The sequence below is a fragment of the Anastrepha obliqua genome, chromosome 5 (assembly GCF_027943255.1).
Source record: "Anastrepha obliqua isolate idAnaObli1 chromosome 5, idAnaObli1_1.0, whole genome shotgun sequence".
Lineage (NCBI taxonomy): Eukaryota > Metazoa > Arthropoda > Insecta > Diptera > Tephritidae > Anastrepha > Anastrepha obliqua.
Window position 1 is genome coordinate 112,293,267 of NC_072896.1, and position 18,339 is coordinate 112,311,605.

The window sequence follows — 18,339 nt, forward strand, 5'->3', positions numbered from 1 at the left end:
GACGATGAGTATTTGGCTGAAGGAAAGCCAATGCTTCAGCGTTGACATGTGTACTTAAACGTTGTCTGTGAGCCATGGCGTACTTTTTCGCCACGTCAGTGATGGGTAAGATACCAAGATCACGATGGAGGTCGACATTTCTCACATAGTATGGAGCATTGACGATGTTGCGCAACACTTTATTTTGGAATCGTTGGATAATAGTCATGCAAGATTCGATTGAGCATCGCCATAGCTAAATGCCATACGTCCAGACCGGTTTGAGTATTTGATTATATAGCAATAGTTTGTTGTTCGTTGACAGAATAGAGTGTCTGCCAATAAGATAAAGAAGGTTTTTTGTTTTTAATTCCAGCTCTTCACGCTTTTTCTTGGCGTGCGTCTTCCAACGCAGTTTAGCATCAAGGGTTATACCAAGATATTTGGCCTCGTTGACGTACGGTATATTTACGCTGTTTATGTAGACTGGCTTGTAAATTGTTTTTTTCAGGCCGAATACAATGTGAACTGATTTGGAATTATTTAATTTGATACGCCATTTTTTTGCCCATGTTGCAATAGAACTCACCGCTGATTGCAATTTCGTCGTTGTAGTCTCGATCACTTCTCCAACTGCTAGGATAGCCGTGTCATCTGCAAAGGTTGCGGTAACGTGTTGCTCGTAAACCGGTAAGTCATACGTATACAAGACGTACAAGAGAGGGCCTAGGATGCTTCCTTGAGGTACCCCCGCGCGTGCTTTTTGCAATGATGAATAGGCGTTTTCAAATCTGACACGAAAGTATCTGCCATCAAGGTAGGAAGAAAGGATTTCGCAATAATTCCTGGGCAAAATCAATTTTAGTTTGTGGAGTAAGCCCATATGCCAAACTTTGTCAAACGCCTGCGAGACGTCAAGGAACACCGCTGCGCAAACTTTGTTTTCCTCTATCGCACACTCTATGGTTCTAACAACCCTGTGAACTTGGTCGATAGTGGAGTGATTTTTTCGAAAGCCAAATTGGTGCGTTGGAATAAGTAACAGACGTTCAAAAAGTTTGGACAGCATTGGTAGCAGAGAAATAGGTCGGTATGAAGACACATCATTTGGCGATTTTCCGGCTTTCAAAATCATAATTACTTCTGCTGTCTTCCAGTACATAGGAACATATTTTAACAAAAAACACAAATTAATCAATTGAGACAGACAAGTAATACAATTATTGGGCAATCTCTGAAGAATTTCTGCAGTTATGAGGTCGAAACCAGGCGTTTTTTTCGTGAAAAAATTTGTGTTACTAAAGTGTGGGTAGATGAAAGCACAAGTAAATTTAAGAGGTCTACAGCAAAGCTTTAAAATATATATAATTCTTTTCCCTGAAATGCTCGCAGTTTTTGACGAATTTCAGACATAGTTCAGATCGATTTTTGGGATCAATATAGAGGCATCAAGTTTTAAATTGAAATAAAACCACTCAAACTCAAATTCATGGGGCAATCTTAATAATTTTTGAGTAAAACCATTCATGACATTTATTTTTTAAAGGTAATATCTTTCAAATGTTGGCCGCAACTTCGTCGTAATTGGGCCATACGTAAACACCAATTTTGAATGACTCGCTGGAGGACTTCGGTCGGCATCTCGTAGATAACTTTAGTAATGTTGGCTTCCAATGCCTCAATCGCAGCTAGTTTATCCACAAAGCATATATACTTTACATACCCCCACAAATAAGTGTTCAAAGCTGTGATGTCACACGATCTCGGTGGCCAATCCACCAATCCACGGGTCTGAGACGAGAGATAAATTACTCACCGAAGCAACGACGCAGGAAATTCCCGGGTTTCACGGGCTGTGTAGCAAGTAGCGCCGTCCGCCGTCTTGTTGAAGCCAAAGCGTCGTTTATAATGGCACGATAGCGTTCACCGTTCACTCTAACAATGGCGCCAGGCTCGTCTTTGAAGAAATGTAGGCCGATGATTCCACCAGCCCTTACGCCGCACCAAACTATTGTTTTCAATAGATGTAAAGACTGTTCTTGAATGGCTTCGAGTTGTTCTTCAGCCCAAATACGGTAATTTTGCTTATTGAAGTAGCCATTAAGCCAAAAATGGGCCTCATCACTCATTATCATAACTTGGCCTGAGCGCGTGATGTACACTTTTCACAGAGTGCCGATTTTCGTAATACAATTGTACGATTTGTAAACGTTGTTTAGGCGTAAGTCTTTCCGTGATAAAATGCCAATGAATACAAAAAAAAAAATTATGACTTCAGCTTGACAGTAGTCACGCGTGATATGTCAAAAAAAAAACCTATTGGAAAAAGCACCACCAATCTGCTCACCATTTATAAGTATTTACGCACTCAAAATGGCAGTTGCATTGTGCTTTCTGTTACACTGTATGGAAACTTATTATCATCATTAGCTTCACAATTTTGGCAGACCATAGTTTCCACTAGTACATTCCTCGATCATTAGTTAGCTGCTTCCAATTGACAACGCTCATTGTCCTTAGATCATTTCAGACAGAATCGAGCCTCCACCTTTTCCGTGGTGTTCCTCTGCTTATTTTTCTCACAGTTTTATCTTACTGCATTTTGTCTTTCTAAAGGGTGGTTACATTTCAAGGGCCGATGTTGAATGTGAACCTTATCTAAGTGTCAACAACACCGTTGGACTTCTTTCTTTGGTTATTTAAAAGAAGAGGTGTACGTCGGTAAGCCAGCAACAATTCAAGAGCTAAAGGATGAGATAATTCGGCACATTAATGGCATATAACCTCAATTATGCCTCAGCGTCATCGAAAATGTGGACCATCGGATGGAGGTGTACCGCTGATATTTTGTTCCATACGTAATTCAGCCATGCCAATATTATCATAATAAAGAGAAATGATAATAATTTCCTAAGAAAAATTGTATTTTATTCCGGCCCTTGAAACTTAACCACCCTTTATAAAAAAAAGTATATTGAGCTCTTCGTTATATCTTACTCGATATGCGCCATCTTCCATGCGGAGTGGACCATATCCTCTTCTGAGTATTTTCCTTCCAAAACTTAATATTTGTGTTATGTCTGATGCCTGAAGGGTCCACGCCTTGCAACCATACGTGGAGATTGGCCTGATTAGCATCTTATACATGCAAAGTGTCTACACTCTTATTAACAGTTGCGATTTAAGAATTTTGATATGCAGTTTCTTTTTTTTATGGAGGCGACAAAAAGCATTGAAAGCCGAAAAGTGTGAGACTTGTCTTTCGACTCACCCACTAAAAACCCACCCCAGCCCCATTTTTCTCCCGCAGGACAACCGTTAAGTATTACTTCATGGGAGGGGGATCGACCTATCGCCTCTTCATGAAGATCTTCGCTGTTGTTCAGCGCGACGCAGTTAAGCAATTACTATTCTTGCCATATTACTGAAAGTTGACCAATGTTCTTCTGAGTCAAGCATGATATCTACTAGGTTACTGACCATTATTGGCTTCCCCACCCTATCACTCAAATCTTCCCTTTCAAGCTCAAAACGAGGGCAGACAAAGAAAAAATGATCTGCGTTTTCAACTAGACCGTCACAAAACGTGCAATATAGGTTGTCTTGATGTTTAAATCTATGCATATAAGATTTAAAGCATCCGTTTCCACTAAGTACTTGGGTCAGGTAGAAGTCTCTCCATGTTTTCGATTTATCTATTAATCAATGCATGCGTCCATCGTCCGTTTATGTAGTTCTTCCGTTCCTCCTGCCACGTACGGATGCTTCGCTCCCGTTCAGTCTTTCGGTTATTCAGCTGTTTTTTTTTTCGGCGAACTCGAAAGCGGTCAGCTTAACCGATAGCATACCCGCGAGGACTATTACAGCATCCTCCGATACTGTACGTAATGCGCAATATACTCTGAGGGCAGATCACCGGAATACCGATTGCCTTTCATGTATGAGCTGCAGTTTGTTTCTTCGACTCAGGCTGGTACATCGTATAGCAAAATATATAATACCACACTGCTAAGTAGCTTCCCTTTGCACGTTGGCAACGGCGAATATCGTAGACGATGGAACGATGAGCTGTATGAGCTTTATGACGACATAGACATAGCGCAGCGAATAAAGATCCAGCGGCTTCGCTCGCTGGGTCATGTCGTCCGAATGGATACAAACGCTCCGGCTTTGAAAGTACTCGATGCGGTACCAGCTGGTGGGAGCAGAGGAAGAGGGCGGCCTCCTCTGCGTTGGAAAGATCAGGTGAAGAAGGACTTGGCTTCACTTGGTGTGTCCAATTGGCGCCGGTTAGCACGAGAAAGAAACGACTGGCACGCTTTGTTAATCTCGGCCAAAATCGCGTAAGCGGTTATCGCGCCAATTAAGAAGAAGAAGAAGTAGCTTCCCAGAAGCCTGCTTAGGGCCTCTCGTATTCACCATATATAGCTATGTAGAATGCTTTGTGCACAGAGTATATTCGATCACTTATGTATGTCCTCACATGTATCGGCATTCCTGTTGATGATTATGCCTAGCCGAGGTATATGAATTGATCCACCCACTCGATGCATTCTTTTTCGATAATTAAGAAATTTCTCGGCATGGGATTATTTGAACTTATTTAAAATGCTAGAAGAAATGTACAAACCAGTGTGACTAAAACAAAACTTAAACAGAAAAGTGTAACCAAATACCTTGGGGAATCTTATTCGTATTTTCATTCATTCTGAATTCGAGTTGCGAATACCTATGAATATTCAAAGGTGGAGGTAAAGGCATTAAATAAAGAAAAAACAAAATCATAAATAATGGGCGCTACCAAGCAATTACTCCACACAAAAAAATGCAAAAAAAGCCATAGCTACTCAATCACCCAATTTATTAAGCCACTGAAATAAATTCCCTCTTTGACTTACCGCAATTTTGATTCATTCTCAAAGTGTTTCATAAAACTCTCGCTGGCTGTGTGATGATCCACAATTGTAATATTATGACTCTGATAGGAATGTAATACTGCTATATTCGCCTCCACAAGTGCCTTATCCTTCCACAGCGAGGTGGGTGTGCGCGTATCCAAATTCATCTTCAACGCAATGGTCTGTAAGAAAGTGGAGAAATTAGGAGCAACAGAAAGCTAATAATAACGATGATGTTATATTACAATACAATAAAACGGTTTATTTGTTTTGATTTATTGTGCAATTGAGCTGAAAATCTTATGGCTAAAGAAAAAGAAATAACGTAAAAAAGAATTAAAATAAAATGGTTTTACTTGCCAGGCTTGATGGCAATGCTTACACTAAGATGAGGAGTAGAGGGCATATTGAAGTCGTTTTGAAGGGAAAATACATGAAATCCTTTCTGTATGAGTTGCCAAGAATTGGAGCAGGATGGGACTATACAACAAATTCTGTACCACTGTCAAGGCGAAAGCCAGAAATGCTCGGTATATACAAAGTGGCACAAAATTTGTCACCTGACAATCTTTGGCTATAATTCCTTTTCTAAACCCTTGCTCTAGTTTTCGATTATCTTTATTTGTTTATATGGGAGTATTTATTTTTGAAGTCTAGATTTGTTTTTAATAAGACTAGAAAATGATATCGCTGAAGTGACCGCCGCCAGAATTGTTGACCATACAGACCAATTTTGACAGATGTCTATGGATTTTGGTAAGAAAACAAGCCATAAAAAGGGCAAAATGGGCCAATGCGCGACATTTTCCAAAAGTCTCGACCACAGGTCCCGACTTTCTTGACGAATATTCTCTTTCAGAGCTTTAAAAGTGTGAAGCTTGTTGACGTTACCACATGACTTCAAAATATGACATAAAAAAGTCTGGTGAAAAGAAGTCGTTCGAGCTTTGCCGGTCAATGGAAAGAGGCTAGAAACATCCTGCCTGCAGAATTTCAGTTGAGGCTCGTGAACTATGCGTCGTTACTGTGTGCTTTAAAAAAAGTATATTCTTCAGTCCCAGTTCCAACAGTTCCATCCAACTAACACTCTATAAGTCTCTCAACATCCCCGCCGTAATGTGTGGCGCGGAAACTTGGACAATGACAATAACCGATGAGGCGTCCCTTGAAGTGTTTGACGGAAAGATTCTGCGGTAGAGTTTGGAACTTTGGTAACGGCGAGTATGGTAGGCGACATAGACATAGAGCAGCGAATGAAGATCCATTGACTACGTTGGCTGGGTCATTTAGTCCAAATGGATACAAACGCTCTGGCCCGATGCGGTACCATCGGTACCTGGTAGTGTCAGAGGAAGAGGAAGACCTCCTCTGCATTAGCACAAGAAACAAACGACTGGATCGCTTTGCTAAACACGGCCCAAATCGCGTAAGCGGTTATCGCGCCAATCAAGAAGAAGAATTCATACAATTTAGGTAGGAGAAAGTCTTTGAGCATAACGCTGTAGAGCTCGCCATCCACAGTAGTCGTAAACAGCAGACCTTGCAGTAACCTGAGCTGGAGTAATGATCTTTCGTCATACATGCGCCGATTTTTGGTACCCTAAAGGCAATAGTTTTGCTTTTCCACATAAGCACAGAAATGGCAAATGATCTCGTCGCTCTTAAAGATTTTCGATTAAAAGCTATGTTCCTCGTGGCCGAGGCTTAGGACAGCTTGAGAGTAAATTTCACGTGCTCGGCGATCAACAGCTAGCAGCCGATGCACTGTAAGTTCTTTGTAAGGAACATCTTCAAGTCTTTCACCGAAACTCCTTGTAAGGAGGGTCTTTTAATGTCCGAATGCATAGCACATTGTCTCGTTATTAATCTAGAGTCCACTCATCTTTGTTTTCAGTCCTGTCATCTTCAGTCAGAGTTGCCTTATTTTCAATTCGGAGCTTGCCCAGACTTGGCAGCATCTTATGTTGTTCCATACTCTTCAAAGAGAGCGGCTAGAAGTTATAATGTTTGCCCAGCCATTTTCGGATGGACGGGAATCTCCATCAGCACCACCAACTTCACAAATGTCAAAGTAGAATTGAAATTTGTCGCCGTTTTCAAAAATTATAGCATTTTCCGATAGGTGTGACTTTTCCGCCAATTTGCACTTCTTTAAGAAACTTGGTGTTATTAATTTCATGAAAATTAAGAACCTGACGAAATTCATCTTTAATACGAATAAGTCTTAGAAGGCAGAGGTAATTGTAAGCCGCTTGCGAGATCACAAATTTCTTAGAGCTTTAGGGTGTTTCTTTTTCGAGGTGACCGCACAATCTAACTCACAATCGAAAACTATGAACACAACTCAAACGACTGGCATTCAATCAACTAAGTAGAAAGGAACTCAACCAAAAGATATGCACTAAGACTGAGCATGACTTGACAATTCTCTCAGAGGTTTTTCGGTCACAGTAACCTATAGGACATAGACAGAAGGTCCGACTTCGTTACTCCACAAGTAAACTTTGGCAAGAGGCCTGGTTTTGTAATAGAACAGAACGGCTCGCAGAAGAGTTTAGAATCCGATCACCACGCATACAATTTCTTCACAGATGGATCCACAAAGACGAAAGGACTAGGAGCAGCTGTCTTCTGCCCGTAGTTTGATCGCCAAAAGTTTTTCAGGCTTCTTAACCCCTGTAGCATATTTTAAGCTGAGATCTAACCAAAGCAGCTGAATTAGCGTTGGAATTTACTCTACTCGACTTTCACACAAACATCTTCTTCGATAGTAAAGCAGCTATTAAAGCAATAACAGCTGTAATGAATAGCTCGGAATGCATGCAATACTGCAGATCCAAAATGAAAGAGCTCTGCGAGAATAGACAGGCCACAATGTACTGGATAGCAGAGCACAAAGGAATAGAGGGAAATGAGAGAGTTGACGAGCTTGCTAAGGCAGGATGAGTACGGCGTACATATATTATATCTCTCAATTTCAGTTTTGAAGAAGCAACTAGACGAGGAACAATCTATACGAGAAGCCTCGACCTCCCACAAGATTTCCAAAATAAGGGTAGAACTGGCAACATGAAAACAACCTACTTTATTTTATCACTCCCAAGGAAGAAATTTAAAATAGTGGTTGAAGTACTGACGGAACATTGTCTCACTCCATATCACGCAGCTAAAATTGGATTGGTCCAGAACACCACGTGTAACTTATGCAAATAAGAAAGATGGACGTTAGAACACCTCCCTCACTACTGTCCTGCTGTAAGCAGAACTCGTTATAGCGACCTGGGATCGGTATACTTTTCATCGCTGAAGGATACTGCTGCCAAAAGTGTAAACTGTTTATTAAAGCTCGTCAAGACATGCATCACGAACTATGAACACGACTTCACAACGTTGTTAACACTACGGACCCTTGTAGTCTATGTGAGGTCTATTCCGATCAGCCAGATATACATACCTAACTTAACCTATGAAATGTTGCATGCAAAGCGCCCTTCCGAACTCCATACCTTGGGTACCAAGCGTTTAGTTTTCAGAGCTTCAATCAGCTATAAAATTTGTCTCCTGTAAGTGGCAATGTCGCGAAAGTTCTAGCTAAACTGCGTGCGTACTACAATCATGCTAGGTATTACTCTCTTCCTTCTCTTTAGAAGAATGCCCCTAGAGATCCATAAGGCTTAATAAAATGGAGAAGCTTTTGCTTAGCTAATCAACTTTCGTTCTGACTATTTAGTGGCACCAAACATTTTAAATCTTAAATGCTTCCACCTTAACAGGCACAGACTAAAGTGGGGGTTCTGAAGGTGGTATTCCTCAATTGAGGAATCTTATTTGCAGGCAGCAAGTCAAAAAACTGCAAAAGCTGAAAAATTTGTTTCAACTGTTAACAAGCAAATATTTATCGCTTTTTCCAAATGAATGGAATTTTACTTACGGCACTATTTTGCAACACACAAACTAGTTAGGTTTTGATAAACAGTCTGCTCGCACTTTTATGTACTTACCTCCAACATATTGCGTCTATTTGAGTCACACAAATTCCGACAACCAATTTCCGTTGACATATACCAACCGCTAAATGTAGTCGCTGTAAACTGGAGGCCACCGACATCGAACAGCATCGATGACACTGCGGGCACGGCATACCAGCGCAGGCTCAAATCCGCAAACCACTCGAATCTGTTTTGAGAAGAAGAGATTTATATATGTACATACCTACATATAATCGTATGTATGTGCATCTACACACATATATATATAGCAAAGAATAACAAAACTAGATGGAACAGTAGGATGTAGTGGCACCCGGTAGCGAAAATCCAAACTGCTCAGCGAAGAAAGTCACACTAGTGCGAGCGTGACTAGATTGGTACCAATTGCAAAATAGCCAATTAGTGGTTCTTATGTTCTATATTTAAAAAAGATAATTATATATGTACATATATACAATGGGTGTAGATGAGAGAAAACTTAACCACTGGGAAAAGGGCAACGATGGCTTAACGAGGCTAAATTAGAATTAGCTGGTCATAAAACTGAAGCGGTTGTAATAAATACTGGAGGGCGAAAGTCCTTTGGTAGCCCCCAAATAATCTCAAAAAAGACGATCGAATATCTTGGGGCCTGGATCGACACAAAACTTAGTTTCAGACAACATTTAATAAATACATAAGCTCCAAGCGACTTCTGTCAATGGTGCCCTGAAGCGACTCCTCCCTAATATAGGAGGGCCCCAGGGAAATCGTAGGCGACTACTGCACTTGGTTGCTGACTCCACAATTCTTAATGCAGCATCTATCTGGGCGGGGGCCAAAAAGTTCAATATACGGGAAGTCACCCAGATACACAGCCAAGACGCGCTGCGTGTAGCTTGCGCATACAGAACGGTGTAATAGCTGAAAAGCCCCCCTCTGGACTTCTTAGCAGATGAAACGAATCGGCTGTATAACGTGCAAGGAACATGGGCCACACCAGTATAAAAAGCAGCTGAGGAATTACTGGCAATACGCCTGTGGTAGCAGCGGTGGGATCAGTCACCAAGTGAGCGTTGAACCGACAAACTCATACCATGTGTGGATGAGTGGTTAGAAAGAAAATATGGAGAAACCGTCTACCATCTTTCGCAGTTGCTCAGCGGACTGTTTTCGGGAATACCTGCACTGTTTTAAGCTGGCAGCCAATCATTTCTGTCCAAACTGCCTGCATATGTGCGCAACCAACAGTAAGTGGAAGGTAGCTAAACGTTCGCAGTTAAGATCATGAAGCGACTCCGCCATATTGATTGGGAGCGCAAAGCGATGCAGCAGCAGTAGCAGAGAAGGCGAACGGTTTCTGACGAATGGACGACATCGTTCAGAAGACAACACGGTAATGGGTTAATACAACCCTACTGCAACTTTTCCGATATCTCCTTTACTTTAGAACCAACGATAAACACAGTGGGAGTGATTGGGACTATCGAAGGCGTGAGCCTCAACGGCGTATAGCGTTCATGTGCCTGCAGAAGGGAAGGGAAACCTGGACGCAGGTACCTGTTGTGTCTTCGGACATAACCGCGGCTCTACCCAGGTTAGGTTAGGTTAGGTTGAAGTGGTTGTCCTGTGGGATACACTCAGGCTCATAGCCCCTTGTGATGCCGCGTGGGGAGCTTGTCCCTATCTCTCCTAAAACCAGTGTGTGTTTTTCAAAAATTTTAAAATATCTCTGATTTCTATAGTACTGAGGTCTTCTAACTTATTAAAAAATTGTCTACCCAGAATAGTAAACCTGCGTCTGAATAGAGCAGGGCAGTAGTAGGTGCGAGATTGTCTCTTCCTCGTCCTCATCTAGACAAATTCTACAGAAGTCATGTGTTTGCACACCCATCCTTTGGGCGTGTCTACCTATTAGGCAGTGCCCCGTTATGACTGAGATCAATGTGCTAAGACTGTGTTTATTTTGGCTTAGCAGAGATTCTGTGCGTTTAGCATTTAGAGTCGGCCAAAGTTGACGGACGATTTGCAGGTTGCTTCATTTCGCCATCTTTCGTTTGCTTTCTTTACAATTTCTTCAAGGATGTGTAGCTTACATGTTTGTAAGGGAATCCCTATGTCATTATCTATGTGCTCGTCAGACAATTTAGTGCCGAGTCCTGCTAGTTCATCGGCTCTACAGTTACCCTCAATGTCGCGATGGCCAGGAACCCATGTTACCTTTAGGTGAAATGACTCAACCATCTCGTTAAGAGATGTGTGGCATTTCATGGCTACCTTGGAGGTTGTCGACTGTTTTGTGAGGGATTTTATCGCCGCTTGGCTATCAGTGAAAATGTAGATATCATTTCCGGATATCGCATCGCACTGTATCAGTGTCGCGGCTTTTATTATTGCCATCAGTTCAGCCTGAAAGACACTGCAGTAGTCGGGGAGCAGAAAACTGAAGGAGATTCCCAGATGTTCAGAATATACACCTCCGCCCACCCTGCCCTCGAGCTTTGAGCCGTCTGTGTATACATGGATGGACTCGCCCTGTCTCACGTCGTCCCGTTCCCACTCTTCCCTTGAGGGTAAGAGGGTCGTAAACGATATAATGGCAAGTATAGGCGGGAGTGCATAGTCCACCAGTCCGGGAAGCCCCAAAGGGCCATCCAGGATTTTACCGTGGCCATAATCCGTGTTTGACCACTTGTTTAGAGTGTTCAGCCTTATTGCCGCACTGCGTGCATTATATATTGCCTGCAGATCTACCGGAAGGAGGTTTAATGTCGCATATAATGCTTTCGATGGTGTGGTTGACATGGCGCCGGTTATCAGAACAGATGCTAGTCTTTGCACCTTGTCAAGTTTCTTGATGTTCACACCCTTCTGAAGGGCATTCCACCATATTACAATACCGTAGTAGAGAATTGGCCTAACCACTGCTGTGTAGAGCCAATGTATCATTCTGGGTTCCAATCCCCATATCTTCCCAATAAGCCTTTCGCAGGAGTACATTGCGGTCATAGCTTTACGTGCTCTGTCTGCGACTGTGAGCCCCCAATTTAGCTTCCTATCTAGTATAAGTCCTAGATATTTTGCCCTTTCTATTACTCTAAGTGGTTTCCCTCCTAGGAATATTTGTTGAACAACAGTGTTTTGTGTTTCCTACTAAAAAGTATCAGATCCGTTTTTTCCGGATTTACCTCTAGTCCTCGACTTTAAACCAAAGTGATAGTCTGTTGAGAGATCTTTGTTGGAGGTCACGTAATGTTAGAAGGTGTTTCCCCGAGATTGCTATTACAATATCATCGGCATATGATATTATTTTACTTCCAATTTTTTCCAGTTCTTGTAGAAGATTATTGACAGATAGGTTCCACAGAAGTGGAGAAATTACCCCACCTTGGCGTGTACCCCTGATCGGAAATTTTTTAACAAATGTGTCACCCGAATTTGCGCTTATCGTTCGCCCAGTTAGCATTCGTTCTATGAACGAGACTATTGCATTGCTTACTCCCATTTCCGTTAGCGAAGTGGTAATTGCTTTCGGATATACATATGTTATTGAAAGCACCCTCGATGTCTAGAAAGGCAGCGAGGGTAAATTCTTTGTAGCGAAGTGATTTCTCGACTGTGTGAACTAGCTCATGGAGTGCTGTTTCCACTGATTTGCCTTTGCTGCATGCATGTTGGGAAGGTGATAGTTTGTCACTAATCCTTCCTTTGATATGCACATCTAGCAACCGCTCTAAAGATTTTAACAAAAAGGATGATAGGCTAATTGGCCTGAAGTCTTTCGGTTTCGTATGTGTGGTTTTCCCTCCTTTGGGAATGAGTACCACTTTTACTTCTGCCCATTTCTTGAGGATATAGTTAAGACGTATCGCTGCCTCAAAAATTAAGGCGAGTGTAGGTGCAATCATATCTTTTGTGTGTTGCAAATCAGCGGGAATTATACCATCAGGCTGCCAATGGCAAATTTTATGTTGTCCTCCGTTATGAAATCTATTGGGGGATTCTCGTAGTGAACTATAGGGTGGGTTCTACTGTCTTCGTTGCAGAGACCACCTCTACTAAGATGTAATGCTTTTGTGGTCCCAGGGTAGAGGATTGTTGGGATGGGAGGATTGTTATAATAAGGGGTGGGAGGATTGTTATAATAATAGTGGGAGCGTGCCCCACATACCATTAGTGTGTCGACACCTTTGAGATGTTTTTGACATTTTGACTTAAATCTCCATAAAACAACTAGTAGAACGTACGACTATAACTTTCAAATGTTGTCAGTCGAAATAATTTAAAATAAATATATGGTGTCAAATTTTTTTTTTTTCATTTTAATTCAAAGGATTCAGATTCAATTATAAAATACAAAAATAACTAAAACTTCAGTACGCACAAAATATTACAATTTAAACTGTAAAGTGTACTTATAAAAATTCATTTAAAATCATTTCCATGTAGTTGAGAGAGCAGCATAAATATTCATATAAAGCACAGCAATTTGAGATATTTCTAATATTATATAAATCTAATATCTTTTCACTAAACTGCTCTAGAAGAAAATTTGTATGAATTGGGCAGATGCCTTTGACGTGTTAAATGTTACCTTCTGTAGAGACGGTAGAGAGCACATTCTTAAAAGGTCTCGCATTTAGATTAAGAAGACTTCCTCTTGCACGGAAAGTTAAGCTCAAGGCGTAGGCAGAAAAATTATCACTGAAATATTTCATATCTCTAAGTGCTAAGTTAGCATACAAATCGTGTGATTCTGATTTAACAGCAGAGTCCAGAAAAGTCGAAAGTTAAAATTTGTTTATTCTTAAAATTGTTTTAAACGAGGGTATGAACGCAGACAAGGATGGAGAAGTAAAAACAGTAAGAGCGCCGAGGCGTACAGTCTCTTCAGCAAGGATGTGCGGATGTGTGGATGTGACTTGGCAAAATAAAACACCGGAAAACAATGTGCAGATGGACTCGGAGTGTATGCGACAGCAAAGCTACGCTCATGGCCTTAGACAGCCCTCCAACCACTTTAAGGGTATTTGAGTCCTGCAGCTAAGGAGCACCTGCTCCACCTCATCCTCCATACAGCTGAAGCAAAAAGGAGTCGAAGTAATTCCGAGTCCCACGGCATGTGAGGATACCCACAAAATTTGAGAGCTGATATTTCTCATCCTCTGAATATCCCTCAAACGCCTCCGATCCTAACGTGGCCTTTTGCGGGCACGCTACCTCACAGGTCCCTTGTCTGGCCAACTCGTCGGCTTCGCAGGTACCGAGATTATCCAGGTACCCAGATTATCCTTGTGTCGAAAAATTCTGATGCAATCGAAAGTAAAACCAGGCATTCCCTGACCAATTTAGAGTACACCTTAATAGAGCCTAAGGACCCTAGGCTTTGATTGCGGCCACCTCTGCTTAGAACACACTGCAGTGATCCAACTTTGAGCCATCCGTGAACAGGTTAACAAGGCCCTGTCCCCAGGTATTGCCTTCGGTCCACTCCTCCCATGATGGAATATGGGTGGAGAAAGTTCCTGTAAATCTAGGCTGAACTATGACGATAGACATAATACCCTGATACTAGTAGGGGTGCTGAGACACGTTGGTATCATGAGTAACGAGACCTCTAAATCTTTAGCTACGATGGGCTCTGAGGTCACTTCTTTTGCCGGAACCCGATCCACCACTCCCTTCTGCAGCCATCAAAGCCACGGTCTGCAAACGGGTTGCTTCAACCCTCAAGTGAGCTTGACAAGCTGAGAGAGGTTACAGATGGACAAAAGTGATGTTACCTGTCATGTTCGCCTATCGCAGATTCTCGACTATCGCAGATTCTCCTTTTATTATTCAGAAGGGGCTGTAGGCAACTAGTTGGACCGATGACGGGCTACTTTATATGGGCGGAGCACATCGAAAAGGTAGGCATCGCAGACAGTGCGCTCTGCCCAGGATATGGAGAGAAGGATGAGACGACGGAGCAATTTCTGTGCGTCTGCCCAGCCTTCGCTCGAATCAGGCTTGAGTTATTTGGCACTGATGTGTTAAGAAGCGACCACCTTGGCTCCTTGGCACCACGAGATCTACTCAGATTTCTTCGGAGGTCGGGTAGATTTAAAGAAAATTAAATTAGTTCGTAAAAAAGCATAATTCGAAGTATCATATCAAAGGCGCATGAAAAGTCAACAAAGAAGGCAAAAGTTTTCATTTTTTCTCTGCTATTTAAATGTACAACTGACGGCAGGTTGAAAAGGTTATCTATTGTAGAGTATTCCTTCCGAAAATCAACTTCCGATTTGATTTTGTTCAAATCAATCCAAACATTAATGCGTGTTAGAACAAGCCCGGTAAATAAAGCGTTTTTCAGTAAGAGCGCTTCAACTTTTTTTTTGAATAAAACACAAACGGTTTGACTTTTTTAACTATTTTTTTTTTTATTATCGAGTTTGAACATATACATTTAAGTATGAAATTCGATTTCTTTTGCATGACCACCGCGTGCACGTTTTACGAAGTCCAATCGTTGAACCCAATTTTCGACCACTCTTTTGCATAAATCGGCCGAAATTCCAGCAATTTCGCGTTCAATATTGGCTCTGAGCTCACAAATCGTCGCCGGCTTGTTACTGTAGACCAATGACTTCACATAACCCCAAAGAAAATAGTCTAGAGGCGTCAAATCACACGAGTGCGGCGGCCATTCGACCGGTCCATTTCTGGAAATAATGCGCTCATCGAACTTACTCTTCAACAAATCAATTGTAGCGTGTGCTGTGTGGCTTGTGGCCCCGTCCTGTTGAAACCACATGTCGTCTAAGTCCATACCATTCAATTGCGGCCAAAAATAATCGTTTATCATGTCGCGGTATCGATTTCCATTCACAGTAACGTGGCGATCGTTCTCGTCAACGAAAAAATATGGGCCAATTACGCCGCCGGCATGTAAACCGCACCAAACAGTGATTTTTTCGGGATGCAACGGTGCCTCATAAATCAAGTGTGGATTGCTTTCTGCCCAGTAACGCATATTTTGCTTGTTGACAAAGCCATTGAGCCAAAAGTGAGCTTCATCACTGAAGATGATTTTTCGACTTTAAACTTTCTTAACAGAACACGCATTTTTATAATAAAATTCAATGATTTGCAAGCGTTGCTCAAGTGTGTAGCGTTCCATGATGAAATGTATACTAATGAAGTTTACAAATGACAAGCGAAAAATAAAAAATATTGCGTCGTTCCGATAGGGAGGGAAAAAAGTTGAAGCGCACCTATTGGAAAACGCTTTATTTTATACAGAGTGCCAAGCAGGGAGAGTCCGCTCCAATTAGTGGTATATGCAAAATAATTATTCTTTCATTGCTATAAAAAAGAATGTTTCCAACCTTAGGAATGAAAGTTAGATGAATTTAAATGTTGGTGATGTCAATCACCTATATTACTTTTTTGTGCATTTAGTTCATTAACTGGTGCAAACTGATGCAGATGCTTACTAGTTCGGCAATTAGCATAATGCTGATGCCTAAGATGACATTTGATAGTTCGAAAGACACCGCCAAATTGAAATTTCCAGTTTCTAGAATTGAAAAATATAAAAAACGAACTTTAACGAATTTCAGTTGCAAAGCAAGTTGGTAGCGGAGTAGTTCAGAACCAGTAGGTTTGACTACAAGTTAGTGCGCACTTCCAATTGATGGGCATGTCAACGTAAACCAAACAAACAAGTGAACTCCGACATATACACAAATTTATGTAGCAATACACCAAAAATATAAGTAGTATTCGTGTTTATGTTTGTGTAGCGCGAGGATTGCCAAAATTGCTAAGCGAAAACTTTTCAAATATTATCTCACACCTGAAGGGTCGCAAATTGCCAAACCAGCAATGCGATGTTGCGGAAAAAATTTAATGCCTGTTGAGTCAATACACTAACCTAAGGATTTGTTAAGCCATTAAACTTAATGTGAGCACTTTCGACCTTTTGCTTGGGTTATTTAAGCAGCCCACAAATCGTCCAAGTTTAACTTCCTGCATCCTTTAGCTTTGTTTGAATGAAAGTATTTATTTGGATGTGAATGTCTCCCATTTGTCTAATTTCCTCAAACAGGTGACAACTAAACTATTTTCGCAAATTTATCACATTCTTGTGGTGTGGAGCTTTGTGAGTTGTAAATTTTGGAGGGTACAAAATGGTTTGGTGTCTCTTGACAGGAAAACTCATAAACTTGGTTTGGTGTCACTTGATAGGAAAACTCATAAGCTTCCTATAAATTTATGCAGATATATATTTGTTTGTAACTGTTGTAAATATCGGATACTCCAATGTAAAATGACCGAAACTCAGGTTTTATGAACTTGTTAAGTGAAGCAAAATGTTCAAAAAGTTCAAAGAATTCAAAGTGCAGTCCACGCAACTCGCTTCTCTGAAAAGTTTTGGCAGCCAGCCAACTGGATATAAGCAGCCTCTATTCACTTCTGACTTCGCTCGAATTTCCTCAAACTAGTTTGGGGAAGAGTAAAAGTGAGAAAACAAACGCTGGTGGATGCACTCCAACATATTCGGCTTAAATTTACACCACGGTCTGCTCACTAGCGAGATTGCAACTCCAAAATATATAAGTATTGCGCTTAAGATCTCATCAGTAGGGTATGTTGTTGTTGTTTTAGCAGTTTACTAAACCTCCTCAGTGCAATGTAGATTACCGGTCGTCTTTATCTAGCTCATCTAACGGTAAACCCAGGAAACTTGCTGTTTCGACATTGTGCCAAGGTTAAGCTGGTCTCTCGGGGTAACTGGAGCTCTTCATCTGCTGTGGATGGTAGTTGGACTCCGATTACGGCACTCGGAGGTCGGGAGTTTGAGAAGCTGGTAAGTGTCTTCCGATGAATGTCGTTAAGTGTGCGCCTAAACAGTGTCCAGTCCACTTCTGAATCTCGTCGGAGTATTTGAAGAGGTGCCTCCTGACGTGCCTGGGAAGCGGCTCTGGTTCAAGCAGGTGTCTACATGGGGGAAACCTGCGATAGCACCCTAGTAGAAACTGTTTGCTGAGCAGTTTGTTGTGGTCCTTCACAGGTAACATCTGTGCCTCCTTATGTAGGTGTTGTAGGGGTGCATCGGGGGACATTCCGTCGCTAACCTAATAGCAGTGTTTTGGCATGTCTGGAGATTTGTCCACCTTGTATCACTAATTTCAGACGACTAAACAGGCGCAGAATAGTTTAGAACCGGCCAGCCAACTACTTTAAATCTCGCCAGCAACATTTCTTTGGCTTTGTCCCAAGTACTGCCGGCTAGCCATTTGAGGACCTCGATTTTGGACTTTAGTAGCAATTGCGGTTATGTGCACAGAGAAGAAGAGCAAACTATCGAAGATAGCTCCGAAAGTTTTGGGGTTGTTTACAGTCGGTATTGGTGTGTCATTGCCTTTAACCTTGAGCTGTAGTTTTTCCATGCGGTAAAAAGGGCTGCCGTGGACTTAGTGGGGGAAAGTTATAGATTCCTCGCAGTG

The 18,339-nt window shown here is 41.7% G+C and overlaps 1 protein-coding gene across 1 annotated transcript in view; it reads right to left on the reverse strand.

Annotated features, from left to right (window-relative positions):
- Positions 1-18,339, reverse strand: part of LOC129247071 (nitric oxide synthase-like) — a 256,053-nt gene that overhangs the window by 101,988 nt on the left and 135,726 nt on the right. Inside the window, exons 8-9 of the mRNA XM_054885967.1 lie at positions 8,879-9,053; positions 4,878-5,059 (exon numbers count right to left, since the gene is read on the reverse strand). Of these exons, the coding sequence (XP_054741942.1) occupies positions 4,878-5,059; positions 8,879-9,053 (357 nt within the window). The remainder of the gene's footprint in view (positions 1-4,877; positions 5,060-8,878; positions 9,054-18,339) is intronic.